General features: G+C 54.2%; 6 protein-coding genes across 6 annotated transcripts; 4 read left to right on the plus strand and 2 right to left on the minus strand.

The window, feature by feature from the left end:
• Positions 1-664: 664 nt before the first annotated feature.
• Positions 665-2,140, plus strand: MYCGRDRAFT_39259 (uncharacterized protein; the record flags this gene model as incomplete). The annotated part of the gene is made up of 2 exons (XM_003853658.1): positions 665-1,269; positions 1,318-2,140. The coding sequence occupies 2 exons, from the start codon at positions 665-667 to the stop codon at positions 2,138-2,140; spliced, it is 1,428 nt and encodes a 475-aa protein (XP_003853706.1).
• Positions 2,141-2,446: 306 nt separating this feature from the next.
• MYCGRDRAFT_91479 (uncharacterized protein) lies at positions 2,447-3,061 on the plus strand (the record flags this gene model as incomplete). The annotated part of the gene is made up of 2 exons (XM_003853659.1): positions 2,447-2,866; positions 2,927-3,061. The coding sequence occupies 2 exons, from the start codon at positions 2,447-2,449 to the stop codon at positions 3,059-3,061; spliced, it is 555 nt and encodes a 184-aa protein (XP_003853707.1).
• A 2,275-nt stretch (positions 3,062-5,336) lies between these two features.
• Positions 5,337-15,489, minus strand: MYCGRDRAFT_99443 (uncharacterized protein; the record flags this gene model as incomplete). Its single annotated transcript, XM_003854507.1, has 4 exons — positions 5,337-6,209; positions 6,261-6,420; positions 6,791-6,794; positions 15,229-15,489. The coding sequence occupies 4 exons, from the start codon at positions 15,248-15,250 to the stop codon at positions 5,337-5,339; spliced, it is 1,059 nt and encodes a 352-aa protein (XP_003854555.1).
• Positions 15,490-17,718: 2,229 nt separating this feature from the next.
• MYCGRDRAFT_38572 (uncharacterized protein) lies at positions 17,719-19,179 on the plus strand (the record flags this gene model as incomplete). Its single annotated transcript, XM_003853660.1, has 1 exon — positions 17,719-19,179. One exon carries the CDS (start codon positions 17,719-17,721, stop codon positions 19,177-19,179), a length of 1,461 nt encoding a protein of 486 aa, XP_003853708.1.
• A 1,372-nt stretch (positions 19,180-20,551) lies between these two features.
• MYCGRDRAFT_39745 (uncharacterized protein) lies at positions 20,552-21,328 on the minus strand (the record flags this gene model as incomplete). The annotated part of the gene is made up of 2 exons (XM_003854506.1): positions 20,552-21,004; positions 21,056-21,328. 2 exons carry the CDS (start codon positions 21,326-21,328, stop codon positions 20,552-20,554), a joined length of 726 nt encoding a protein of 241 aa, XP_003854554.1.
• A 184-nt stretch (positions 21,329-21,512) lies between these two features.
• MYCGRDRAFT_108491 (uncharacterized protein) lies at positions 21,513-22,475 on the plus strand (the record flags this gene model as incomplete). Its single annotated transcript, XM_003853661.1, has 2 exons — positions 21,513-21,829; positions 21,881-22,475. 2 exons carry the CDS (start codon positions 21,546-21,548, stop codon positions 22,473-22,475), a joined length of 879 nt encoding a protein of 292 aa, XP_003853709.1.
• Positions 22,476-27,213: the final 4,738 nt, after the last annotated feature.

The following is a 27,213-nucleotide window of genomic DNA, read 5'->3' on the forward strand; positions in this document are numbered from 1 at the left end:
ACCAAATGGTGGTGGACTTTCACACAGACCCTGGCCACCATCACGAAACAACAATTAATTACGGCAGCGCTCCATCATAAAATAGCCCAGTCCCGCGAATGGACATGCCGTCATGTTCTCCATCATCGATACGGCAGCCGGAGAGCTGAGGCGCCCGAAGACAATGGCCGACCGCGCATGCGACCAGTGAGCAGAATCGACACGGGTCCGCCAATGAATTGCTGATGCTTTTGCTAGATGTAAATCGCGCAAGGTCCGCTGTGACATGACCAAACCCTGTCTTACCTGCCGAGAGAGGCAATTCAATTGCACCTATGATAAAGCGAGGAAAAAACGCGGACCTGCTGGGAAGCGAATTCATGAGATCCGACAAAATCAAGGCCGATTTGAGGAGAACAACCATCACTCACAGCCCGATCTCGTCAGTCCGACATCCTCTAGCACCCATACAGTGGTACCAAATGGCTTGGAGTCTGAATTCCGGCATGGAGAGTCTTTCAGTCAGAAGAACGAAAACCACGCTGGTCGGCAGTTGAGCTCATTCACGCCAGAGCCTGTACATTGGCCGTCCGGCACAACGCCAACTCCAGGTGAGGTCAACTTTCGCGAAGTGACGACTTCGCACAATGGCCAAAACTATACAGCCAGCCCGAGCCAAAGCGAGATGTACTTCCCCAGTTTACCACTCGACTCTCCCAACTCATCGCTGTTTGATACCTTTGGATCGATTTCTCAAAGCGAGCTGCCAGCAGAAGCAGCAGACGTCTGGCCAGCCCGCGTGCACGAGCATAACCTGCTCCCATGGATCGACGTGTATTTCAAAAGGCTTCATCCGACCATGCCAATACTTAACAGGGCAAACATGTATTGCGAGATGCTTTTGCGGAAGCATCGAACAGACCCTCAATATGGCGCTATGCTGCTTGGGCTGTGTGCTTTCGCTATGACGCAGCCTGTCCAGATACACGAAAGAGGTTCAATAGCCTCTCGATCGGTTCAAGCTCGAATGCTGATGGAAGAGTGCGTTCGGATGCGGATGGCGCCAGACTTTGGCGAGGATCCCACGATAGAGACGATACTGGCCAGCTTCTTCTTATTCGCCTGTCTGTTCGGCAGCCACCAACACAAGGCCGCTCGTCATAAACTACGAGAAGCAGTCGACTTGGCCTACTCTTTAGGCATGCATCTGCCTCAATCATATACAGGTCTTACGCGAGAGCTGAGGGAGCAGTGGCTACGGACGTATCTGGTCCTCTCCGTTACCGAAAGGTGAGTGTCCCTGTTATGTTGCGTCCAAGCCGATGCTGACCATCGCAGGGCCTATGCTCTCCAGCAATCGCATTCCATCAGCTTTAGAGGTCGCCCTGGTATCACGGCTCGCTTCATGCAAGCGTTCGACCCCAGTGCTACGAACGAGTACATCTCGTCCCTCATCTATCAAGACCGAGCGGACGCAGTAGGAATGACCGCTCTACTCTACCTCATGGACACGTTTGACGCTATCGACGAGAGCGTCATGGACTGCTGGAACGGGTACTGTAGATTCAGCGACGGAGCATGCGAATCCTTCGATCGGCGGCGGGCTTTACAGATGTTCCGAGCACAGCATCGAGTCCGCGACGCATGTCTGACGGGCACCATCCTATTCGCACCCTCTGTGGAACCACTTCCGATGGCCCAATTACTCGAAAGCCAGCAAATCGACATATCCGTAACACAATTGTGGCTCCTTGGACGACTGTGGCAGCTCTGTTTGACTCATGGTATGCTGCGAGAGACTTCTGATCACGCAGAATTGCGCTTCGACTTCGCATTCAGAATTGGATTGATCCTCATGTCGAGTTGCAACGTATACAGCCTATCCGCCATGGAGGTTCATGGCGTCGGGCTAGTGGAGAAGGTCTATGATGTCGCCATGGGCGTCATTACGGCCATGAGTAGCTGCTCCAGCCTACATCTGGACCTGGTGATTCTCTCAGATTCCGATGTCATCGCGAGTCCGCATCCGGTCATTGAGACGAAAGTCAGGGAACTATTGAACGGATTTGCCAGCCTGATGCGGGAGTTCCGAGGCGGAGATCACAAATACAATGCTCAATTCGAGACGGCTCTTGCTGGCATACCCGGGTTCCACGGCTGAAGGGTGCTGTGCTAGTGCTGAAGCTCTGCATGATAGTGGAGATGGGATTGAGATCGTCGACTTCTCGAAAGCATGGAATTCAGCTGACCTGCCTGCATGGGAAAAAAAGTGGAGCTCCAGCTGAAGCTGAGCTTTATTCTGCTGTGGCTTGTCACTTGTTGCAGCGTGCAGTCATCAGTGTCAACCTCCATTCTTACTTACTGCAATTACTCGCAGATATCGACACCTCCATGTTCCCGATCGTCTTTCATGGTGATTCTTTATAGAGCCGCCATGTCGACCAGTATGTCTCGCAGAGCTCACAGCATGGTTCAGACTGACGGAAAGACAGAAGCTGAGATCAAAGTGACCTTCTCGCTTACGAACACCATCTATCGCCGGTCAGCACAGCTCTCCGAGCAGCCAAAGATGATCGTGACGACGACCTTGATCTCACCACCGACCTTGGCCGTGGAACTGCGTGGTGAAACGGACAGCGGCACGATCCTTGAGAGCGGCTTCAGGATGGAGCACTTCGAGTTCTTCGACCTCACGACTTCGACTATGCTCAAGCACAGCCTGTTCCCGGGAACGTGCGATCCTCGCGAGTCTGTCGGTCAGTGGGGTGTTGTTGAGCTACATTCCTCGAAAGCGCTGGTGACAAGCCAACAACTTGAAGACATGAGTCCTCTTGCAGATCCTATCCGTGACCTGAAGGCAGGACATGAGTACCGGCTTCGACTGAAGGTGAGCAGCCAGGACCATTTCGTGAGCACTGTCACTGACGGTATGCTTGTGTAGTCTCAGAGAATCCCCGGATATGCCATGAGCATGGCGGAGCTGTTCGGCGAAAAGCAGTATGTGGACGTTAGAAATCTGCCAGAGACTGTGGTGGTCGAACTGAAGAGTGATGATGAAGTCATCCTGGCAGTTGAAGATTGAGGACACAAGGTAGACAGATAGCACCGCGCAATTCATCGCACTCGGTAGAACAGTTCATTCGCTGGCTATTGACCTTGCAAGCGACAAGAACGACCGCCGTGTATCGAAAAGGAGCCAAGTGCGAATCGAACCTGCTCAGAATGTCGTCAGTGTATTGCTCTCGCCAAGTCGAGCCAAAACTTACCAAAGCTGCCTTGACCCAAGGCCGCTGGTTCCAATGATCGCCAGTACCCAAGCCCTCCGGCGTTATGTGTATCTGCATACATGTCACCATCATCTGATGAATACTGCGTGTGCTGCATGTATTGTGATACATACCTCGAAGTGCCAACCATGGCTCGCTGTGGTAGTAGGATTGCTTTTGGTGGAGTCGCCAGCCCGGATGTGATTCGCGAGCTCTTCGAGGCTCTCGAAAGACACTTGATTTGTATGGATGTCGTCTCAAGCAACTTCGCCGTGTTTCGCAAAGGCAAGCTGCGCTGCCGATCGAGACGCTGCTTTGATGGGCCGAGTTTCCGCAGAATGAGAACGGACAAGCATGCCAAAGTGGGACACGACATCTTGGATAGTAGCATTGGAGTTGCCTAGCAACGAGAGAAGAAGCGAAAGCAAAAAAGGAAGATCAAGAAAAGCAGACCATGCACCTACCCTTGGCCAGTCCAATGGCCATTGGTTTGGAACGTCAGCGGTCCTGAGATGAACAGAGGACCTGCATACTCATTTCCTGTCGCGGTACCGCGCAGGACCCAGACCATGTCCGCGAGCACCTCGCGAGGATCGAAGGAGAGGTGTACTGCTCTTTAGCATCTCGCAACGCGGCCGGATGGCCATTGCAGGCCCAAAACCTCGAGCTCAAACGCATGGTACCTGACATAACACCGCCGCGCGCTCCAATCGACGCGCACCGCACCACCTTCGCGTCCCCGAAATGACCACACCACTGCAAGCACTTCCGCACAATCCAGGTTGGCACGAACTCAAAGCGTCGAATGGCGTCGCACGATGTGACATCGCCTCCCTTGGTCAGAGCGAAGCTGAAATAAGTCGTTGCGCGTGAAGGGGCTGGCGATCGGAGGAAGTTGTGGATGGAATTGGGTGAGGTTGTGGGCTGGAGTGGATGTTTGGGGAGCGGTCAGAATGTGAGGTTGAAGTTGGAGTGAGAGATGTGGGCGGCCGTAGCAGTGAATTTAAGCTCACGGGAACCAGCGGGAGGGCCGCAGAGCTTATCTTGAAGCAGATCGGACAGTCAAAAGTCTTTGCATCGAATCCTTGCCGGAGACGTCACTGACATCAGTATCGACACGCTGTATTGTGTTCGCAATGGCAGACTCAACAACAGCCGTGGAATCTACGACAGGTGTCACATCTTCAAACCACCGCCTCGCCAAAGCAAAAGACTCCCTGAACTTCCTCCTCGACCCCAAATCCGGCCCGCAACCAACTCAACTCCGCACACGAGCCTTCCTCCGCAGTGTTCGGTACATCGCCATCTTCGTCTTCTGGCGACTAGTCCGATATGCCAAATATGCCGCCATGGGAGCGCTGGTCGCTGCAGTCAGCGGGACGGCGATCGGATCAGTCATGAGTGGCGCAGCGTTTGTGATTGCACCGACGGGGATCGTGGGTGGCGCGGGCATGGGGTTGATTTATGCTGTTGCGAGGTTTGGGTTCAGGAGGGCCAGGGGGAAGGGGAGGAAGGGTGGGAAGAAGGAGAGGAGCGGGGATCCGCGGAAGGATGAAAGGGATGGTGCTGAGGGAGAGAGGGAGGTGGTTGTGCCAGCGCCGAAAGTGGATCCTTGGTGATGGCCGTATCGCGGGCGAGAGCATGCCGCGCTTGACCGTTGCCGTGGACCACAGTACTAGACATTCATCTATGCAGCACGAGACTAGTGGGCTCGCACTGGACGACCACGATCAAGAACTTTGAGATGTTGAGCACTCCGTCATGGCCACTTGATGTGAAGCCGATTGGAGCGGCTGCGCTGAATCGTAGATACGGAAATGCAGCGCACGTGAGATGCAATCCTCGAAGAACCCCTCGTGCCGCTCTGCTTCATCCTCGAATTCAGACACCCGAACGCACACGACGGGGCGTTACTGTGCTTCTATTTGCTGGACCTTTCCTGGCCCACTTCAATCAGTGGTATCTCATTAATGCCTCTCGCTGCAATGCTTGAACTCCTCATTCACATGCATGATGATATGGTCGTAACACATCCAGTCGCATCAATCACGTCACTTTGACATATGCTGCACAACGGTTAGCATACGCTCTTCATGCACGTAGACAAGTCGACTCACCAGCATCAATCTTCGTAATCTGTGGCAAAGCCAGTCGGACCTTGTTGCGGTACAAGACCGGATTCTGTCGTTGTATCGGGTTGCCTTCCAGGTAGACCTCTTCCAACTTCTCCTTGTTCTTCAACACTCGCTCCACTTCGTGGAAGCTGTCGATCTGACAGTTTGACGCCCAGACGTTCTCCAAATCGTTCAACTCCTCCAGTCCTTTCAGATCCTTGATGGGATTGGTTTGAAAGTCGAGAATCTCGAGCTTGGTGTTGTTCTTGAGCGGCTCGAGAGATGTAATCTTGTTGTCGCTGACGTATAACTCCGTCAACTGCGGTATTGTCTCAATGCCGTCGAGCGAGGTGAGTCGATTTGCCTGAATGCTCAGTGTCCGTAGGTTGGTCAGAGTGCTCAATCCCTTCAATTCCGTGATCTTGTTCTGTCCCAGCCACAGCGACTCCAACTTTGTGAGCGTCTCGAGTCCCTCAATCTCTCGTATTCTGTTCGCTCCCAGCTCCAGATATGTGAGGTTCGTCAACTCTTCCAAATTCTCAATCTTTGAGATGCGGTTCTGCACGAAGTATATATGGTGTAGCTTCTTCAACGTTTCCACGTGCTTGATATGCTTCAGCTTGTTGTAGCTGAGATCGAGCGTTGTGAGAGATGTGAATGGCTCCAGTCCTTCAATATGCTTCAAGAGGTTGTCGTATAGCTCCAACTCTTCCAATGTGGATGCACACGTATCCGGCAGCTCGATTTTCTGGATTTGGTTCTGGCGAAGGCAAATTCGTTGCAGTTTCTTGAATCGTTCGAGATGTAGTGAGGCCATGGAGGAGACACGGGAGTGTTGCACATCGATTTCCTGGGGACCTGTGTCAGGCCTCTTCCTTGTTCATGCGGCTCCTGCACTCACCTCAACATCAGGATCCTCCCCTTCCAGCAAATCTTCGTCTGCATCGATTTGATCAACCGGAGGTGCATCCTCGTCCGAATAATCAGGATCACTGAGCGCTTCGGGGTTCGCCAGAGTGGCTTGTTTGTTCACTCTCAGCTTGCCATCCCAGCCAGACTTACTGGTCGGGGTGCCTGGCTTGGGTGATGACGAGGTTCCATTTGGTGCTTCAGTGCCGTTGGCGACTGGCTCGGCCTCGTTCGACATGGTGGATGAGGGAAGGGAAGATGGGTGAGAGTGATAGTTGGAGATGATCAAACTTTCGACAAGGCGTTCAGGGTGACGCGAAGTTTGTCATCAGGCGCGCGAGATCACATGTGAGCCTCCTATGTGTGGCGCTGATCCGGTGGAGGTGGATGAGCAAAGAGGAGGGGCAGTTTTTGGAGAGCGACATCGCTTCCCCAGATCGACCGCGGCCCGCAGCGGCATGCCGGAAGCTTGTCACTTGATGGTCAACGACGTTCCTCGTCTTCCTGCTCCGACCAACTCACCTTCCTAGACATCTACGGTGCCTTATATCCGCTTCTTCTTCGTCGATCGCGCGTACAGTCGTAGAGATGCAGTCGAATGTCTGTCATGCACCTCAGCATCAGCGATGAGTCGGCAATGTGACCTGACGACCCCCGTCTGCTGCTTCCTCCTTCACAGGGAAGCACTAAGTGCTTAGGCAATGCTCGGTCCCACGAACATATGAGCTGGACTCCTCCAATCGGGCAATCGTCAGCTGTACCAGAAGAGGAGCCTCCATGATCAGGCAAAACCTGCCTCTCGTGCTATCACTCCACCATTCGCGACTCGCGATGCCTCGTCTAGACTACACGATGCCCGACTCGACGTCAGCAGCATTCAGATCGACGACGATCGCAAAGGGAAGGCTACTTAGGTGTCTGTTGATACCTGATGTCACATCCCATCAGTCCCTCTACGTCTGATTCTATCTTCACGTTTCCTTTCATTCTTCTTCCCTCATTGCGCTGGAAACCTCTCTCGACTGCCACCATGTCAAGACTGACCATGGAAAGAAGCATCTCCGTAACCTGTTCGGATGTGACAAACGAAAAGGACGAGGACGAGCATAACGAGTATAGACAAGGGATCCCGCACACACACATTGACATTGGTAAGTCGTGAAAGCCTGACGAGCATCAATGGCTTGACTAACTCCTCCCAGCACCCGATCCTCTCGGTCATACAGCTCAGCATGGCGCTTATGAGCATCACCAGCATCATGATTTGAACGACGATGCGTTTCAAGAAAAGCATTTCGTCGATTGGGAAGGACCAGATGACCCCGAGAATCCCTTCAACTGGTCTGACAAACGAAAGTGGCTGATCACGATTACCACTTGCTTCATGTGAGTCTCTCTCACAAAGTCATAGACATACTCCTCGCTCACTATCTCCCAGCTCTGTTCTTCTCGGTCTCCCAGCCGGAGCATACGGCGTGGCCACACCTCAGATGAAAGCCCTCTGGTCCATCGACGAGACCAACTTTCCCTACATCTCCTTTGGCCTCGTGACCTGGAACATGGGCGCCGCCATTGCACCTCTCGTCTTCGTCCCCTTGACCGAAAACACAGGCCGCATGCCGGGTTACTTCGCCTCCTATGTCCTCTTCCTCCTGTTTCTCCTTCCCTCCGCTCTCGCGCCCAACTTCGCCACAATCCTCGTCACCCGCTTCTTCGCCGGCGGTGCTTCATCCGTGGCCATCAACATCGTCGGCGGCACCATCACGGACATCTGGCGTGGTGACCGCGCTCGTAGTCTTCCGATGTCCATCTTCGCCCTTTCCGGAGTCGTCGGCATCGCTCTGGGACCATTCATCGGCGGCGCCATCACCACCTCCCTCTCCTGGCGGTGGATCTACTGGATCCAACTGATCATCGACGGCGGCCTCCTCCCAATCTTCTACTTCATCCTCACCGAAACCCGCGGCGACGTCCTCCTCATGAAACGCGCCCAAAAGCTCCGAAAAGAAGGCTACAAGAGGGTCACCTCCCCTCTCGAGCAAGCGGACACCGGTCTCCTCGCCGCCATCAAAATCTCCTTCCTCCGCCCAACGAAGATGCTCACCTCGGAATTCGTCGTCATAGCCTTCACCCTCTGGGTCTCCTTCGCCTGGGGCATCCTCTTCCTCTTTCAATCCTCCGTGCCCCTCGTCTTCTCCCAAGTCTACGACTTCTCCACTTTCCAAGTCACCCTGGTCCAACTCGCCCTGTCCGTCGGCGCCCTACTCGCCACCCTCCTCAATCCCATTCAAGACGCGCTCTACCTCTCCTCCGCTCACCGCAACACCGAACGACCCGGGAAACCCATCCCCGAAGCGAGGTTATACACCGCTGTTCCTGGCAGTCTCATCTTCAGCGCGGGGATGTTCTGGTTCGGATGGACGAGTCGCGAGGATATCCACTGGATCGTGCCGACGTTTGGGCTTGGATGCGTGGGCGTCGGGGTGTACTCCATCTATCTCAGTGTGGTGAATTACCTCGCCGACGCCTATGAAAAATATGCCGGCTCCGCTTTGTCCGCGGCCTCCATGGGTCGGAACGTCTTCGGCGCCTTCTTACCCCTCGCTACGCCGGCGCTGTACGGTACCCTCGGAACGGCGTGGGCGTCGAGTCTGGTGGGGTTCATTGGACTGGCGTTGAGTGCTGTGCCGGTGGTCTTATTGGTCAAGGGCCAGGAGATTCGGGCGAAGAGTCCGTTCATGTTGGAGAGCACTTATGATGCTGGAGAGGGAGAGGCGAGGAGGGAGAGTCTGGCTAGGAGGCGGGGATGAGGTAGGAGAGGGGTAAGATAGCGATCGGTGATGGTGGTGATGGTGATGGAGGTGGGTGGATGTGGACAGGTCGCCTCCTTCAGATTGGAAGTGGTAGAAGGTGTTAATCACGTGGAGAAGGGACATGGAACGAACAGTAACACGTATATTCGTCAACAAAGCTGTCTCTTTCATTCATGTCCCTCCTTTCATTTACATCCGGGTATATCCATCCAAAAATCCAAAGGTTCTTATCTACACATCATGTCTCCTTTCAATCATACATTCCAATCCTCGGCTACTCGCCTTCGCCAAATCTCCATCATTTCAAGACCTCACCCCCTCGGCCTCCCTCCTCTGACTCTGACTCCCTCCCACCCTCGCCCTCATCAACTCTGCATTCCTCGCCATGAAACTCTCCCCTAGACTGCCACTCGTAAAACTCGATGCCCCCGCGCGCTCATACCGACTCCCATAAATCTCCTCCGCCACGACTCTCTCCTCCGCGCGCTCGTAATCCTGCCCGCGATACACGGGGTCCATGTTCGCCGAGGGACGTCGGAAACCGGGATATGTAGGTTGGCGAGAGGATGACGGCGAGGTGTAGGAGCTGGGAGAGAGGGGTTCGATGTGGTCTGCTGGAGACGACGTGACCATGTCCTGATCGGAGGTGTCGTCGGGTGAGGAGCGGAGGCTGGGAGATGGCTGTACGCGGCCTGTGACGATAGGTTCGTCGGGATCGGATGTAGAGTCTGGTGATTGTGGTCGGTCGGAGTCTTCGTCTTCGTTTTCGAGGTCGAAGAGATCGCCGTCCGGATCGAGTTTGGTTCGTGAGGGTTCCGGAGGTGAGATGGGCGTTTGTGTTGTGGATGAATTGGGTGTGGCCGCGGGTGTCGTGGTTTCAGGACTTCTTGCTGGTGATGGGTCGGCTTTGGCGGGCTGTGTTGTGACGGATGGCTGTGGTGAGGGATCTGTAGATGGCCGTGTTTCCGACTGAGCCGCGGCCACTCCCTTTACGCCATTCAATCCACTGGCGACCTGTGCGTCGATCGAAGCCATCTTCTCCCTCTCCTTCTCCTTCCGTGACGATGACGATGATCGTGTCCGTGAATGTGAAGGCGTGTGGTTGTTGTTCAGCAACGACAGCGGAACGTTATCCGACGGTTTGACGATCGAATCTCCAACCGCTAGAGAAACTCGTTTCCGCTTCGACCGCTCCCCACTCGGTGACTTCAACGCGGAAGCCAGTCTTCCATCCGCGGAAGATCCTGATGATGACGTCCGATGAGCGAGCTGCAGGTGCACCGGTCTCTTCAACTTGGCCTGTACCGTCGAGTCTGAATTTGCTCGTTGTAATGCGTCCTCCTCTCCTCCGCCTTCTCTTGACGGTGCAGCCGCAGGTGGTGCCGACTCTGACCGACCTGCTCCCAGCGGGACGTCATTCTCCTTCTCCTCCTTTCGTTCCACCTTCTCCCCTAGCGCAGGAAGGAACGTCGGCGTAAAGACTCCTAGAAATTCCTTCTCCCGCTCGTTGCTAGCTCTGCGATTGACCAAACCCGCCGCCGACTTGGCCTGCAACACCGTTGAACCGTCCTCATCGTCCACCGCTGAGATAGCTAAAGGTTGACCAATCTGCTGCCTGCTCAGTCCATTCGCCAAAAGCGCATCCACGACCGACTGCTGCTGCTGCTGTCCACGGATTTGCGGCGAATTCGAAGGATCTCGGACCGTTGACTCGGATGAAGTTCTTCTCGTCTTCCCCGCAGTAGCCTCATTCACACCTCCTCCTCCATTCCCACTCTGCTTGTACTGCACTCTCAAGTCCTTCTCATACGTCTTGTAGTCGCGCTCTTTCGCCGCGATGTATTTGTGGATTGAATCATCCAATTGTTTCCGTTTCTGCTCAAGCAGGTCGAGGTAATCCTGGGGTAAGGCGGCGTCGGCCAGGGATTTGCGAAAGGATTGTCGGCGGGTGTTGGCGTCCCCTCGACAAGAGGGCTCGGCCATTCAGTCGGGTGCTGTGGTGGGTGGTGCTTTCGTTGAGGTCGGACCCAAGCTGGCGGTGTGCGGTGGAGTCGTGGTGGGGTTGAAGGTGGGATGTGAACGTGGTCGACTTTGACGACGCATCCGACCGCGTGGGATGGTGCTGTATGGTATGGTGTATTGTGTGTGTGAGGAAGAAGAGGAGGATGATCGGATCTGATGGTAGCGTGATCTGTCCGGTCGGGCGTCTGGTCGGTAGAACTCGAACTATAGAATGGGTCGGATATACGGTGGATGGGCGACCACCTCATTCAGACTTTGGGTCTAGTCGTCGTGTTCCAACTTCCCCGGCCGAGTCATCCCAAGAATTGATCGCAACCCAACCAAGGAGGAAAGGTAGCAGATGTGATTATCCTGTGATGAATGAGAAGAATGATCGCAAATCTTCTCTCTGTCGGACTTTCTCACTCTCCAAGATACCCTACCTTACCTCGTCAGCCAGTAGATATGCCCGACCCGAGAGCAGGACCTGGAGCTGAGTGCCGGGGCCGGTGCCGGTCGGTCTCATCATCAGCCCACAGCTTCTAGCTTCCTTCCTAATGGAGATCCCAGGCTGCCTCGCCGAATATCTCCGAGACTCCGACCGATCATGTGAACACACCAATGATTGATAACAGAGTGGATGAGATGAATATAATACAGTCAGATACAAGTTGATATGAACAAACCTAGACAAGAAGACAAGAAGACAAGAAGAGATGTCATTTTCCCTGATTTCCAACAACAAACCGACGGCACTTTTGTCCATCACCGCCGGGCGGCCAATCTTCATCACCCCCGGTCGTCGATCTCAACCCATCGCGCTTCTACCGACGGGCGAGGTCACCTGAGAGACAGAGACTCACTTCTTCTCGCGCCCACACCCATACCACATACCCTACGTCACATACAATTGTCATTGTCAAGTCATCAAGACGTATAGTGCAGCATCCATGCAACAAGCCCGCTCACCTGCTCACACTAGTTCTACTGCAATGCATGCACAAAAGTAACGGCACAGCAGCAGCGACAAGGAAAGAGTGAGGTGGGCAGCGCAGCACAGCAAAAATGAATCACATGTCCGATCCCACGGACAACGCATGCAGCTCTCTCGCTCGGTGGGGGAAGAAATGAACTGGCGGTCGGTCGCTGCCTTTGTACAACTGGTACTTGTACCTGTGTCTAAGCGAGTGAACAGACAAGCGCGCCGCGTGAGGGTCGTATACAACACATTTTGTACCTGTTCATGCGACCGCAAACTGTAGGTTTCGTCTCTGCTTGCTTGAATCCTCGGTGTTGATGAGGTTAAAGTCCGGCTATGCCACATTATTCAGTACGCACAGACAAACACACTTCACGCCCCGATGCCTGCCCAGGCCGTCAACAACGACGTTCAAACTCCTCCGACAATCGACCTGCACGTCAGCACAGATAGCCGCCCGACCGGCACTTCGACTCAATCACACACCACCTCCAAATCTGCGCCAACTTCCATGTGGAGACAAAAATTGCCGGACGCATGACCATCAGCATGTCCCGATGGATTGGATCGCTTACCACAGTCCATCCACAGTGAATGTGGGCTCCATTCGGTCTCAAGCCCGCTCGGCTCATGGTCAAAGCGAAACGACACGTGCTGGATTGTTTGCCTTGTCCACCTCCAGGTATCAATCAGCAAGAAGCGGCGCACGTGGAGCACCGACGTGTTTTCCGTCTCGCTTGCGCTTATTATGAAGCCATTATCGTTCATTCGCTGCATCGGTGCCGATGTCTCGCGGTGCTGGACAGGAGGTGACGTTTAGGAGTATCGAAGTAGATCCCGACTGACGAGCACGAAATTTGTGAGGATGTAGCAGTACAGTCAGTGCCCGTCAAAGAGCCGGTTTCCGCAGACAATAAGGTATCGACTCATTCCAGGTTCGACTTCTTTGGTACTTCGTATGCTTCAACCCACGTTTCTCTCCCGCTTTCCACCCATCCCTCTTTCCTCCTTCCCATCAACCTCTCCAGTTCTCTCTGAGGTCAAAATTGGGACCAGTAAACCGTACCACCCCCCGCAAGGCGTCAGTGTCCACCAAGCGGGAGTATCGCAGTCCCGACGTCGCCATATTCGGTGCCCTGTGAACTGCATGACTGTTGGAATTCCGGAACGAAGACCGACATGAAAAAGCGCAAGCAACAATCAATGCTTCGTGATCGACACGTCCAAGCACGGTCTCATGCATTAGGTTCTATCGGCAGCAACACCTCACTACCTTATCTCTGTTTCCATGTTTGAACGAGGAACGTACCTCCTATTTGTAGCACGAGGGATGGGAGTCCAAGCATGTCCCTGTCTAAGCATGTTCCTGCCTCAGGAACATGCTTATTCTTCGATGTTATCGCCGACCAATCCCACCTTCCCATGGACAAGGGCAAGAATGGTGTGCACCGTGGTAGTTGGACAGATCCTCCGTCGACGGCGCCGAGGCTACGCGGTGCGCAAGGAGGAAGATGGCGGTGGAGCTGATGAGGGCAGGAAGATTTCCTTCATGTCAATGCTAATAAGGCAATTCCTCTTCCCATCTGTCAAAGTTACGAAACTTTTCAGCTTCAAGATCCTCTCCAATTCTCTCTTACGAAAGATCGAACCCCGCTCCACTATTGACCGCCGCAAGCAACATCCTCCTCAACCTTTCTTCACTCCCATACATCGGCAACTTCAACAAATTCACACACGTACTCGTCGTGGGGAAACGATTCTCATCCCTCCCACTATCCCTGATACTAAACCTCGGATTCAAATGTCCGAAACCCAACAACGGTCCTCTTGGGGTACTCGTCACAAACTTCAAGACTTTCCTCCGATCTTCGTCGGGAAAGGTCTCCATGACCCGCCAGAAGTGCTGGATGGAAGGGTGTTCCAGCCCATCTGTGCCGATGACGTAGGTCCCTCCGTAGAGGGTGTTTCTGCGGAGGTCTTGCACGTCGATGCCGGCCGAGGCGCCGCCGATGAGTGTTTGCAATTCGGATTGGTTGAACATCGAAAGCCAAGAGGGCTGGATCATGTCGCCCAGGCCGCGGAGGAAAGCACGGGTCTGCGCGGTGGATTGCGTTTGCAGGCGGTAGCGGGAGAGGGCGTTGATGTAGAGGAGGCGATTTTCGTTGGTGACGGGGGTGTTGGCGCCGTTGGGGATGAGATCGACTTCGAGGACGTGGGGTTTGGAGGACGGGGATGATGTGACAATGTCGTTGACGGAAAAGGTCATGCCGAGGTCGGAGGCGTCAGAGGCGTATTTGACCTGGAGGAGGCCTTTGTAGAGGGACTCGTCGAGTTCGCGGAGATCGTTGATGTTGGCGCGGTAATGGGATTCGGAGGGTGCGCTGCCGGTGCCGCCGGTCAAGGCCCATTTCTTCAGGAAGAAGCCGGCGAAGGAGACGTCGACGAGGATGCCTTCGTAGAGACATTTGCCAATGATCCGGCCGAGGAATTCGTATTGGCGATAGAGTTCGCGCATCTGAGTGCGCACTTCGTCCGAGTCAGGGCGGTGGCCGGCGGAGACGAGGCGGTACTTGAGGGTTTCGAAGGCGGTCGGGTTGGGGTGGAGAAGATGCTGGTCGTTTTCGACAAAGAACTGTTCCATGTTGTTGGCATCTGGATCGAACGCTTGGCTGATGACGCTTGTCAGGAATTCCTTCGTCACACCACCACCGTCGATGCCAGCTTCTGGCATGTCCCATTGATCCACGAACGTGATCTGGATGGGCTCTTTGAGATCCGCTCCAAGCTCATAAAACTGCTCATACGCATCTTGAAATTCCTGAGTTCGCTTGATCTTAGCATGATGTCTCGCCAGGGCGGGCATGCTGTTGGGTTGGAACATCATCCTTTCCCGCCACATGTCTGGATCGACAAATCCATGTCGCCGCTTCTCCTGGTCGAGATGAACGAACTGTCGGAAGATCTGCACTCTCGTGTGGAATGGGATGAAGAAGGGCATGTTTTGGAGGATCTCCAGTCTCGGCGCTACGGACTCCAGGTATCGTTTTCGACTGGCTTTGCGTTGCGCTCGGGCTCGAGCTTCTTGTGATCGCAAAAGACGTGCTCGAGCGTAGCCTCCGCTTCCACCTCGGCCGATATCGTTGATGAGCTCCATGTCGTCGTCTGACTCTTCGTCCTTGTCCTCGTCATCTTGCTCCTGCACTTGATGTCGCGATTCTTCTTCCGCGACGACACCAGGAATAAATGTCGTCATATCAAACCGGTCGATCATGAGCCAGTGATCCTTGGGGAGGAATTTTCGCCGCGAATCACGTTCGTACACGGCTCGCAGGAGACCCGTGACCAGTCCCTTGAGGTAGTCGATCGTCAACCCAGATAAACCGCCTACCGTGAGGGCGTTGGCTTCCGCCGGTGTCTGATTGCTCGAATTCACCGCACCGAATCGACGCGAAAATGATGCTGGAGTGTCATCTCGTGTAGGTACCGAGGTCGAGTTGTTGAGCTCGGCGGCATCAAAGTATAGAGTGAAGCCAAGGTTCTTGAGAAAGGTGACAAGAACTGCGATATCCTCGACCGGAACGGCACTGTTCTTCTTAACATCCGGATGGTCGCCCATGAATTCCTCGTCGTCCATGATCTTCAGGTCAAAGGTAAACATCTCCAAGAACACCAATATTATTGTCCAGTCGTCCTTTTGCTGTGATGTTGGTCTTGAGGTCTTCAAAATCGAGACTACACTGCGCGAGTTGGACCGAATGTCCCCGAAGATTTGTGATCTTTGCGTTGCCTCCCACAGATATCTTGTCGGTGAAACGGAGTCAGCACTGTTGGGTCCGAGATGCAACCACATTCGCGTGTCGTCCGCTCGACGAGGAAAGCATCTCAGCAACGTCAAGGCGTACCCAGCGAGGATCTGCGTGTGATCGCCGCCGTTGAAAATGCGACTACCAGACAGCAGGTTTTGTATCGCGTGTCTGTCAAGAAGGGAGGTCATCTGCTGATGGAGGAAAGTGTTGAGCGGTGATCCGGTAGGTATTTTTGAAAGTACTTCGTTATCGTATGATGCATTATTCAAGTCGAGTGGCTGGCCTTCGAAATCGACTTCATCGGCGAGAGATCCAAGAAGTCGGGCGACTGCCGCCATGAAGGACAAATTGTTAGTCTGTCCGGCCAGGCATATAATGTTGCCCAGCATCCATAATCGGTCTCGAGTGCTACGTGAGGTTTGTGTACCCAGTCCAGCGACTGCGTCTGAGAGTGATTGAGGATCGACCGCAGCTCGCAGCAATCCAAGCATATCAGGATCCAGTGGCCGCGCGAGGAGAAGCACCAGTCCGGAGTAAGCCTCCTTCGATTGACCCAAGGGTGCGAGAAGCGCACCTTGCAGCTGTTCTGTCGGTAGATCCTTCGCTGATGTGAGAGTCTCATAGTATTCGATCGCTTGCTCCGTGGTGAACGTCGTCTGCCTGGCAGCGTATGCGAGTATGCCCAATATCGTTCGATCCGATTCCGCATCCGCCTGATTTCGTGCCTTTATCGCCGCAATGCATGCTTCTTGTAGCCGGCAGTATGCCCTTGGCCACGGTCCTCCCGAACATGTGATTGTCTCACTCGTTGTCACTTGTCGTGTGCCATACCAGGCGAGCCGTGAGACATCGGATGGCTCACTCTTCGGACCGAAGAACAACAGCAGTCTATTCAGCTGCCGGAGCGAGTCATCTGCTGTATCATAACCACCACTCACTCGCTGCTCTTGCTGATCCCAAATCTCCCGCCAAAGCCGGAATGTCTTCCGCCGAGCATTATGACCCCTCCATGTCCTTTGTATGCGGGAGGATGCCTGTAATCGGTCTCGCTGTTGTTGACGTTGAAGACGTTCCTGTTGGGCTGAAGCAACGGCACTCTGAGCGCCGCTGGCCGATGTGGTCGATGAGGCAAATGGATTCGAAGATCGACCAGATAAGTTGACTTGACGCTTGGGGCGAGATTTGCCTGTGAACTGCTGATGCATCTCGGCGATGCCGCCAGAGAGTGTTTAGAGATTGGATGTGTTGAGGAAAGGCCAGTTCATCAAGTCGTCAAGGTCGTCGAAGTCGTTTCAGCAGAATTCCATCGCCACCTCCCCGAGAAGAATCATCAGTCGTGGTTGATGGAGCTTTCCAGATCAACTCACATCATATGGCGTTGTACAAAGCCCGATTAGCTAAGATAAGCTTCACGGCAGGAGCCTTCGCGCTAGCTGGGGTGGTAGTCTCCTAAACCAGACGTCCTTCCGCTACTTTGGGACTTCTGTAACACCATACATGAACAATATATCTATCCTCAATGTGCTGTCAGCCGGGCGGCGAGTGGAATCCTGAGCACTTGCAGCTTCCGCGATGATCGAGATCAAAGGATCGAAAGCATTGCAGGTTCTAGACCGTACCGAGCCGCAATCTACGATCCCCTGAAGCAAGGGATGTCTTGTTTGACCGAACAACCGCAGGGACTGGTTATTCACTAGATCGCTGGGCGGCAAACTTGGATCTACCCCAGTCATGAAGGGAAAACATGCGTATGCACCATTGTCTACAGAATCTCCTCTCAATGATCCGGAGCAACGACCATCTTCCCACTCCAGCACAGCATCCCACAGAAGCGAGTCAAGAGGCTCTACCATGGGAGAAAATATCGCGAGCAGCTCGCGTGGACACGGTCTACAGCGACTGTATTCTCGCGAAGGCGTGACCAGCAAGACTGGATCTGAGCCAGATGTGTACCCTGTACAACGATGGGATAGCAACCGAACCGACACGGCCTTTATCGGACCCGAACATCCTGATGCTTCCGAAGTGTCAGCTCGTCCAAAATATCGCGTCTACAAACAGCGATGGTTTGGCCTCGCTCAACTCGTCCTCCTCAACATCATCGTCAGCTGGGACTGGCTTACCTTTGCTGCCCTCTCCACCACGGCGGCTGAATATTTCAACGTCTCCGAGACGGCGATCAATTGGCTGAGCACAGCCTTCCTGTTCGCTTTCGCCATCGCAGCGCCCGCTGTCATTTGGGTACTCAATCACCACGGTCCAAAGACGTCGATTCTGGTTGCAAGCGCGTTGGTGTTGGTTGGCAACTGGATCAGATATGCTGGAACACGATCGGGTTCCCATGGCCACTTTGGCGTCGTTATGTTCGGACAGATTCTCATCGGTCTCGCTCAACCCTTCGTACTCGCTGCTCCAACAAGATACAGCAATCTGTGGTTCAGCGACAGCGGTAGGGTGTCTGCTACAGCGATCGCCTCTCTCGCAAATCCCCTCGGTGGTGCTCTCGGTCAGCTCGTTGGACCTCTTTTGGCGACAGACACATCCGGCGTGCCATCGATGGTTCTCTATACGGCCATCATCTCCAGCGTCGCAGCTATTCCATCATTCTTTATTTCCGCGAGACCTCCTACTCCACCCTCCGCCACTGCCGCCGCTGAGAAGCTTGATCTATCCTTATCATTCCACTCCCTCATCCACAACGGATCCTTCTATCTCATCTTGGTACCCTTCTCGGTATTTGTTGCCTGCTTCAATGCCACATCGACCTTGTTGAATCAAATTCTTGAACCCTATGGCTTCTCGGAGACCCAAGCTGGCATCGCGGGAGCACTGCTCATATTCGTTGGCTTAGGGACGGCAGCAGTTGTGTCTCCAATCATAGACCGCACGCAGGCATACCTCTTCACTCTGAAGCTTCTGGTCCCATTCATCGCCATTTTTTACACCATTTTGATTTTCATGCCCGGCACTCGAAGCGCAGCTGGATCTTACATTATTTTCGCACTATTGGGCGCCGCATCGTTCAGTCTGCTGCCCATGGCTCTGGAGCTTCTGGCCATCACAACATTTCCGGTATCTCCTGAGGTGTCAAGCGTGGTTGCATGGACTGTTGGTCAGGTGTTGGGAGCTATATTTGTCATCATCATGGACGCACTGCAGTCTACGAATGGATACAACGGGGAGCCAGCTGGATCCTTGAAATTGTCACTGATCTTCCAGGCTGCATTAGCTTGGGTTGTCGTTCCACTACCGATGTTCCTTGGATTCTGGAAGTTCAAAGGTGCTTTCACCTCGACAGGGCTGGAAACTTGAAGCATGGTATGAGTGGCTCGAATATTGTGGAATTAATTTGAGCGAACGGGGGAAATATGTTTGCAATTTTGAAGGGACTCAAGCTCCTAGCACAACACCCAGACCGGCATACTTGACCAGCGAGATTTTCGCGACATACAACACAATAGATACAACAAAGAAATGTCAGACTCCTCTTCCGGCGAACTTCAATACTACAAGGCATGGCTTTGTCCTCCAGTAACAAAGCCTCGAAGCCCAATCGCTTTCGGTATAAACGTGTCTGGGAGCCCGACGATGCCGACTACGAGGCCGAGTCCTGCTAAACACTGAGATCATACGCAACATGTCGACACCACCAGCTCGTACTCCCCCTTCCAAACCACCGCGGCGGCCTGCCAAGTTGACCACGCAGAGAGATGATGGTCTTCCTCCATCGCCGACTCCGCAACCGACCTTGCGACCACGATACGTCTGGCAGCGCCAAGTCTCAACCTTTGGAGGACGCGGGAGAATACCTCGCAGAAATCGCCTGGCATGGCGCCGCCGCACGCACACATTGTACCACAGAAGTCTGGAAGATGGCAGTCCCAAGCTTGCGTGGCGCGTCGTTCGCCAGAATCCATCGGCATTCTTGGAAGCCTGGCGAGATATACACCAGGTCCAGGACATCGCGACTGGGCTTGCTGCCTCTTTTGGTTCGGAGCCACTGCAAGTGATGATTGAGACCTTTCAGCCGATATGGGACGCTGAGTCGGCGCGCATCGACCCGACTGCTGGATTAGCGGAGCAAGCGGTTCGACGGGCGTTGACGCAGGTTCAAAATCAGGAGAGGGCGGCTAGGGATGCGGCGAATGCTGCTGCTGCACAGGCGGCGCCCGCGCCGGTAATGCCACAGCCGACAATTGTTCTGCCGCAAACGGGTGTGAATGCTGGAAGGGTGACGAGATCTACGGCGGGAGGTGATGCGACGGTTCAGTTCTTCACTTTGCCGTGATACTTGTCGAGTGTGTTGGAGGGCGTATGAGTACTGTGCAGTGGCTGTGGGGTTGAGCAATCTGATCAGATGTATTTGTCCGTTGAATTTACTTCTCCGCCATCGATTTCAGCCCCTTTCGCTTGATACCCTGCCAATGTTGGAGTTGTGGACGACAGCGCCCAGTGCAGAAGCTCCAGCTCAGTCACATCCAACGTGGGGTCCAGCCGTTAAACTCAGGAGCAGAGATCGTGTGCGACCTCGTTGTGCCCTATTGGTAGCGAAGATGCTCGTGGTTACCATCTCGCGACCACAAGAAGATCACGAGATGTTCTAGAAGGGGGCAGAGAATACGACAGACCAGCCGTAAGTATGTAGGAAGTCGTGATGATGTCGATTTTCACGTTCTTGCCGCGTCTATCGCACATATTTGTCCATGAACCTCCGGTGGAAGTCACTTCGCAGCAAGTCGTTCACGAATCGCTTCTCCTTTCCTCGCTCCTCCGTCCCTCTGCCCTGATTCTTAAAGACCACATCGTCGTCCCACCTCCGCTTTACTCCATAATCGCCATCCTTACTTCTCCCATCATTCAATAGCGGATTGCCCAGAGCAATGTCTTTCTCCCGCTGCTCCTCGTCCTTCTTCGCTTGTTCCGCCGCTGCCTTTGCTGCAGCTTCTGCACGCTCCGCCTTGATCTTAGCGAGCTCGCGCATGAGTTCTGCCGTCTCGTCTTCTTCGTCATCGTCGTCGTCTTCTGAATCCGACGAAGACGATGATGCGTCTGAATCGGCATCGATGTCGCGCGTCTCTTCCAGTACTCGCCGCTTCTTCGCCTCGTAGTCCTCTTCCGGTTCGCCGTCCAGCCCAGGCTCCACCGTTCCGATCTTCCGCTTGACTCCGCCAGCATTGTCCTCCTCGACTGCCTCCAGCTGCAATGTCTGTTTCTGTATTGACACCTCATCTTCGTCCTCGTCTGTGATCTCGCGGCCTTCTTTCTTCGCGTAATGCTTCGCCTCTGCGCGCAAGAGCTCGGCGCGAAGATCGCGCTTTGCTTGCTCCGCCGGTGTACCTTGATTTTGCTGGCGGTATTTGAGGGTTTTGTGTGCGGGTAGAAGGCGCTGATGGTAGGCCTCGCCACGAGCGGCTTCTTTGCCTCGAGCCGGATCGAATGTCGGTCTGTGGGCGGTTGTCATCTTGAACAATGGTTCCTGAGATGTTTCGTGTGTAGATGTTCGTTGGTAGGAGTAGAGGGTGCCCCAGGTCGTACAGATTTTAGCCTGCCCGGACTCATCCCCGCCGCGCTAGTTTTACATGACGATCCTCTTCACATGCAAACTTTGGTACTTCACTTTTGACTCAAAATCCCAAGCACAACAATGCGGTAGTATCGAGCTCTCCATATCGCCCAACATGCCGCAAGAGGCTGAACCATCGAAGAATGAGCGCGACTTTCTTCTCTCTGCTCTCCGGGAGAACATCCGCCTCGACAACAGAGCCTTCGATCAGTTCCGGCCCATTGAGCTGGCATTTGGCGACGAATATGGCGTATGTGACGTACGGCTGGGCAAGACGAGGGTCATGGTCGCCATCTCAGCAGAAGTCATCGCGCCCTATACGGATCGAAAGTTCGACGGCGTTTTCACCATTTCCACCGAATTAAGTCCTATCGCGAGTCCAGCGTTTGAAGTCGGCCGGTAAGAAAGAGCTTAGGAACATTGGCGAATGGATGGCTGACGAATGTTCAGACAAGACCAGACTGAGATCCTCCTCTCACGCCTCCTCGAAAAGACAATTCGTCGAAGTGGTGCACTAGATACCGAGAGTCTTTGCATCATTGCGGGCTCAAAATGTTTCCACATTCGCGCCGACATTCACGTTCTCGACCACGATGGAAACATCATAGATGCTGCATGTGTTGCGCTTGTGGCCGCACTCATGCACTTCCGCCGACCGGACATCGAAATTCACGGGGAGGAGGTCACAGTCTTCAGCCTGCAAGAGAGGGAGCCGGTGAAGTTGCAGATGCAGCATCAGCCTTTCTGCATTACAACAAGCTACTACGAAAGCGGAGAGGTCATGTTGCAAGACGCGACATTGCTCGAGGAGCATTGCAGGGAAGGGGAGGTCGTAGTGAGCATCAATCGCTTTGGAGAAGTTTGTCAGATTGCAAAGTACGGCGGTGCACCTGTCGACGGTCTGAGTGTTCTGAACTGCACCACAGCGGCACTGGAGAAGGCGAAGTGGCTGGACAAATTCGTGAAATTCAAGTTGGAAGAGGATGATAATAAGAGGGACAAAGGTGGCTTGATGGCAGAGCTGAGCGCCGAGAACGAGAGATGAGGGGGTGGCCACCTCAGTGGCCAAGTATGCGCCCTCTTCAAGCCGTCGGCAGAGCACTGCCATGACATACCACGCGAAACAGACAGCGGTTGGCGAACAGGCACGCCGAGCCAACCAGCTCTGAGAAGGAGCAGTAATGAACCTGCCACAGTTTGGGAGGCCGACTATCAGAGATGCCGGCAGGGACGGCGATCCGGAGGCATACTAGAACAATTGACGTTGGTCCAAACCGATCGCCATGCTGAACGAAGCCACGGGGTCGTGTCATTCTGAGAACCAGCTCTGCCGGATGCACCGAATCGCGCCCTCTGTGCACATGCACGTGATTGTGCCTTTCACATGCTCCATGCGCCATCATGCTCCATTCTGCCACTCTGCCGCACAGCGCTACTACATAAGCTCTTTCTTACCTTAAAGCATTCCTCTTTGCGACATCCACCTTCTACACCAACCAGTTGCCTCAAGTTCTAGCAAGCATCAATCTACATCTACAACAAGGTCTTCCACCTCTTTCACCTCGGTCACAACCACCACTGCTGTCACGAGCACGGCAGGTACTCCCACAATCATCCCCTTTCGCTGGCTTCACAACCTCGATCCGAATACTCAAACCTGATAGATCAAGGCTCGTCGACCAAGGGACGTCACTGCCCATCAATCATTGCTTCACAGACCGCTCCTCATACGGCTTCACAACCGGTACGTCCGCCCCGAGACGAGTCACTGAAGCACTGGACATGGCGGCCACTCAAACACAAGTACCACCTCCCAGCATCGGCTCGGAGAAAGTTCAGCATTCGACGTCCAGCTGAGTGCTCAAGTGCTTGCGATTGGCAGCCACTTCATCTCTCTTGGAACATCACATACATCCGCAGAGAACCTAGACTGACCATCGGCCAAGCCCTCTAGGACTACATTTCAGGCCACTTGACAAGCGTCAGCAGGTCGGCACTCGCCTCACCTAGCGCTGAGCCCAGGCTTGACATCCGCAACTGGGACATCTGCAACAGGGACGCATCTGCAGCGCACTCCCTACACATCCTCGATCACATTCCGTATCTCGGAGGACATGACTTGACATGCGCCCGATCATTTCGAAAGGCGAACACTCCTTTGAATCTTCATTGACAGACGTGAATCACGTCGAGGTCTCTGGTGGAAGTGATTACCGCCAAGAGAATCTCGCAGCTATGGGTCTATTCGATCTCGGATTCAAGGAAGATGGCGGCAACAGTTGGGATTTTCGGAAAATTTTCAATAGCAAGGACCCGAACACAACCTTGAACACTCAACTTCCGAGCAACAAAGACCCTAGCACGCCCACAAACGCAAGACAAGCTTCGCGGCCAAACGCTCTGCGGAACAAAAGAGCTGCAGCTTCTTTCATGGACCCCGGTCATTCGTCGAAGAAAATCAAGATGGAGGAGAGCCCCGATCAACTCTCAACTAATCGTCGTCGATCCTCTTGTCAATCCAGTCGATTTGACAAGCCGCCAGCAAACTCGAGGTCATCGAACTTTCCTCCAAGATCCAAATCAAAACTCGAGGTCATTGAGCTATCGAGCGGCGACGATGAGGCGCCGATCAGGATCGACCCGGTTGCGCGGATGCGCGTCAACACCTTTCGCCCTTCTGATCGCGCTTCTGGATTTAGCAGACCCGCCCACAGCAAATACAAGCCGGTTCCAATGGATGCGGAACCAATGGATGCGGAACCAATGATTCAGCAGAGCCAGTTCGACACAACGGATGCGAAACCATTGATCCAGCAGAGCCTGTTCGATACAACGGATGCGAAGCCCATTGTCCAGCAACTTCGGTTCGATACAACGCCCGCAAAGGCACAGGGTCCGTTCATGATCGAGGAAGAGAGCTCTGAGGATGAAGCCACAACTACTGCGACCGCTTTCATGGCTCAGACCGCGCAGACCAGCTTTGCTGCGAAACCTGTCGTTGTAAAACCAACCCTGCCGGAAAACGTCAAGGCCGCTCAGCGTAAAGAAAGTGAGCGTCTGAGATTGGAAGCACTGCGAAAGAAATCGAACCCGAGCGCAGCAAATGGTCGTAAGGACACACCAGCGGGCATTGTTGCTCCCCGTTCAGGCTCGATGAGGTCTCCTGTTGGGCTACCTCGGGCGAATGGCCTCAACGCCCCGAAGCGCCCCTTGACAAAAGCTCTGCCACATATGCCATTGACTCTACCAGCTGGGCATCTTCAACGAAGATTGGCGCCACCAGGGCAGAAGCCGAAGGCGTTGAGCGACAAAGCAAATAAAAACTTGTCGACCAATGGAACCAGCGCCATTGACTCAAAGGCATCGGCAAACGACAGCCGCGGACAGTCGCACGGCACAAGACCGGATCTTGCCACCAATCAAGCCGAATTGTCCAACTCCCCAGACACGGAGGTTCCTTCAGTGAAAAACCAGGATGGCAGGTCACCGCTCGACATGCGTGCATCACAGCCCATCGATCTCGCCCGAAAGATCGAGAACGATAATAAGAAGGCCTTGAGCGAATTGAACGCCATAAGGACTCAGTCGAGCGTAAAGGCCGCCCGAGCTGCAAAGCTCGAAAGTCTGCGAGCAGCAAAACGCGACGACCTGAAGAGAGCGGCCGAGCAAGCCGATCTCGAAGCGAAACAGCGTACCGAGGAGACGAGTCGTCGCCTGATTGAGAGTCGTCTTGAACGCGAGGCCAAGGAGGAACAGGAGCGCGTTGAGAGGCGAGCAACCGCTCAGAGACTGGCGGAGAGCAGTAAGGCGTCGCTTCAGGTCGTGAACAAGGAGCGCGCACAACAAGAAAAGGAGCGAAGGGCCCAAAAGTCTACTGAGAACGAAGCTATGCTGGAGCTGAAACGGACAAAGGCCGACAGGGCGCAAAAGCTCAAGGAGCGGAACGCTCGAAATGCGCAGGCTGACATGGACGCTGAGGCAAAGAAGAATGCTGAGGCGAGCCGTACTGACGGTCTTGTACTCGTCAATGCCCCTGAACCAATACCTACGGGTTCACAGCTTGAAGCTGCCCAACCCACGAAAGCTGGCCCATTCTCGCTGAACAGCGCGGCTGGGACAAGTGCGATGGAGCAGCGCGCTAATCAACATGCTCCTTCCGCTTACATGCCGCTAACTGCCAAGATTGCGAATCACGCCAGGCAGACTCAGCCAGGCGCTGTCATTGCCAATCCCCATCGCCCGGGTCAGCACCAGGGCCGCGCGGCCGAGACCAACAACTCCATTGCATCCCAAATCAAAGCCATCGGGTCCATCACAGCACCCGATGGACGTCTTTACCTCTGGCGGGAGATTGGCGACCAAACCTGGGCGGAGACAATCAACTTTTGGAAAGAAGTGACAGGGGTAGCGAAAGGCGAAGACTCCCTACGCAAGCGGTTCAGGGCGCTCAAGGTTCTGGTTGATCATACCGAAGCGGATATTGGCCTGATGAAACAGCTGGCCGTTGGCGACAAGGAAGCAGAAATTCGAATTAACAGACTTGCTCACGAGGTGTGCGCTGTTCCGACAGCCGAACCACAGAGGCCGACAGTTCGTCTCGCGGTTCGCAAAGATTCATCGGTGGCGATTGCCCCTCGGATTAATCCTCCAACATTTCCTCCACCTGTTCCAGCACCACGAGTTGATACTGCGATCCTCGAGAATCCTCGCGACGATCCAGCGCAATATGCGGAAAAGCATCTCGCCCACGCCGCGCAAAGGCCAACAACCGGTGGCAAACAGCTGACTGCCGAATTCCTAGCCTCCTTGACACAGAACGTTGTCGCGGCGTGCGAGGAAGCCAGCATCCAAGATACAGAGTCTGAACCAGAGTCTGATATGGAGCTGGAGGACTATTGCTACAGAGTCTACCACATCGTCCGTCGCGAGTTCACTCTTGATGATGCGAACGAAGGCTACGAAGTCGATGACATGCCCTGGCGGGAGTGCTGCGAGGCACGCGAGAGCGTGGAAGAGGCAAACTCTGCAGCCAAGAAATACGTTCGTTTCAACCGAGTGCCAAAGTTCAGGCATCCCGACGAAGAACACGAAGAAGGGTCAGGTCATGGGCTGATCAGGGCCTTGCATGCAGCAGACATCGACAACGAAGACGATGCGCACGCCGATACCGGCGACGAAGCAGATGACAGCGATCCGCTGGCCACTGAGCGGAGGTCACATCCATCATCGCATGCTCCTGTTACCGGGGATGAAATGTACTTTTACCTCCAACGGGGCCGCAACGAAGTCCAGGTGCGCGTTGTTGCCCAGCTGCGCCTGGCGTGGGCGAAAAAGCGACCCAAGAGCAAGAAGGGCTGGTTGAGCAGAACCTGCTGGCGAGTGAGAAAGCGCATCTGCTCCGACGCCCTGTTCGATGAGGCTGTGGCAGAGGACGTTGACACAGCGTCGTACACTGACCTATCATTGGCTAATTCCGTGGCCATCCAGTACTTTGTCGACAAAACGGTGAAGCCATCGAACACAGACCTTGATAGTTTCTGCAAAGAGAAGTCCGAGGTACTTCACAATCTTTTGGAGAAATCGAACGATGGCGACGTCTTCAAGGGCCAGGCTCAGGTGGGCGAGGACTCCGTCGAGGTGTGGGTTGAAAAATCGAGGTTGGCTGGTCCCAGGAACTGAGGTTGAGAAATATGGACATTGCGTGCCATTTACTTGATCCTTTCGCAGACGGCCAACATATGCTGCTTGCATACGTCTCTGGGGCTTCCCTTCTTTTGTGCTGC

Source organism: Zymoseptoria tritici, chromosome 3 (genome assembly GCF_000219625.1).
Source record: "Zymoseptoria tritici IPO323 chromosome 3, whole genome shotgun sequence".
NCBI lineage: Eukaryota > Fungi > Ascomycota > Dothideomycetes > Mycosphaerellales > Mycosphaerellaceae > Zymoseptoria > Zymoseptoria tritici.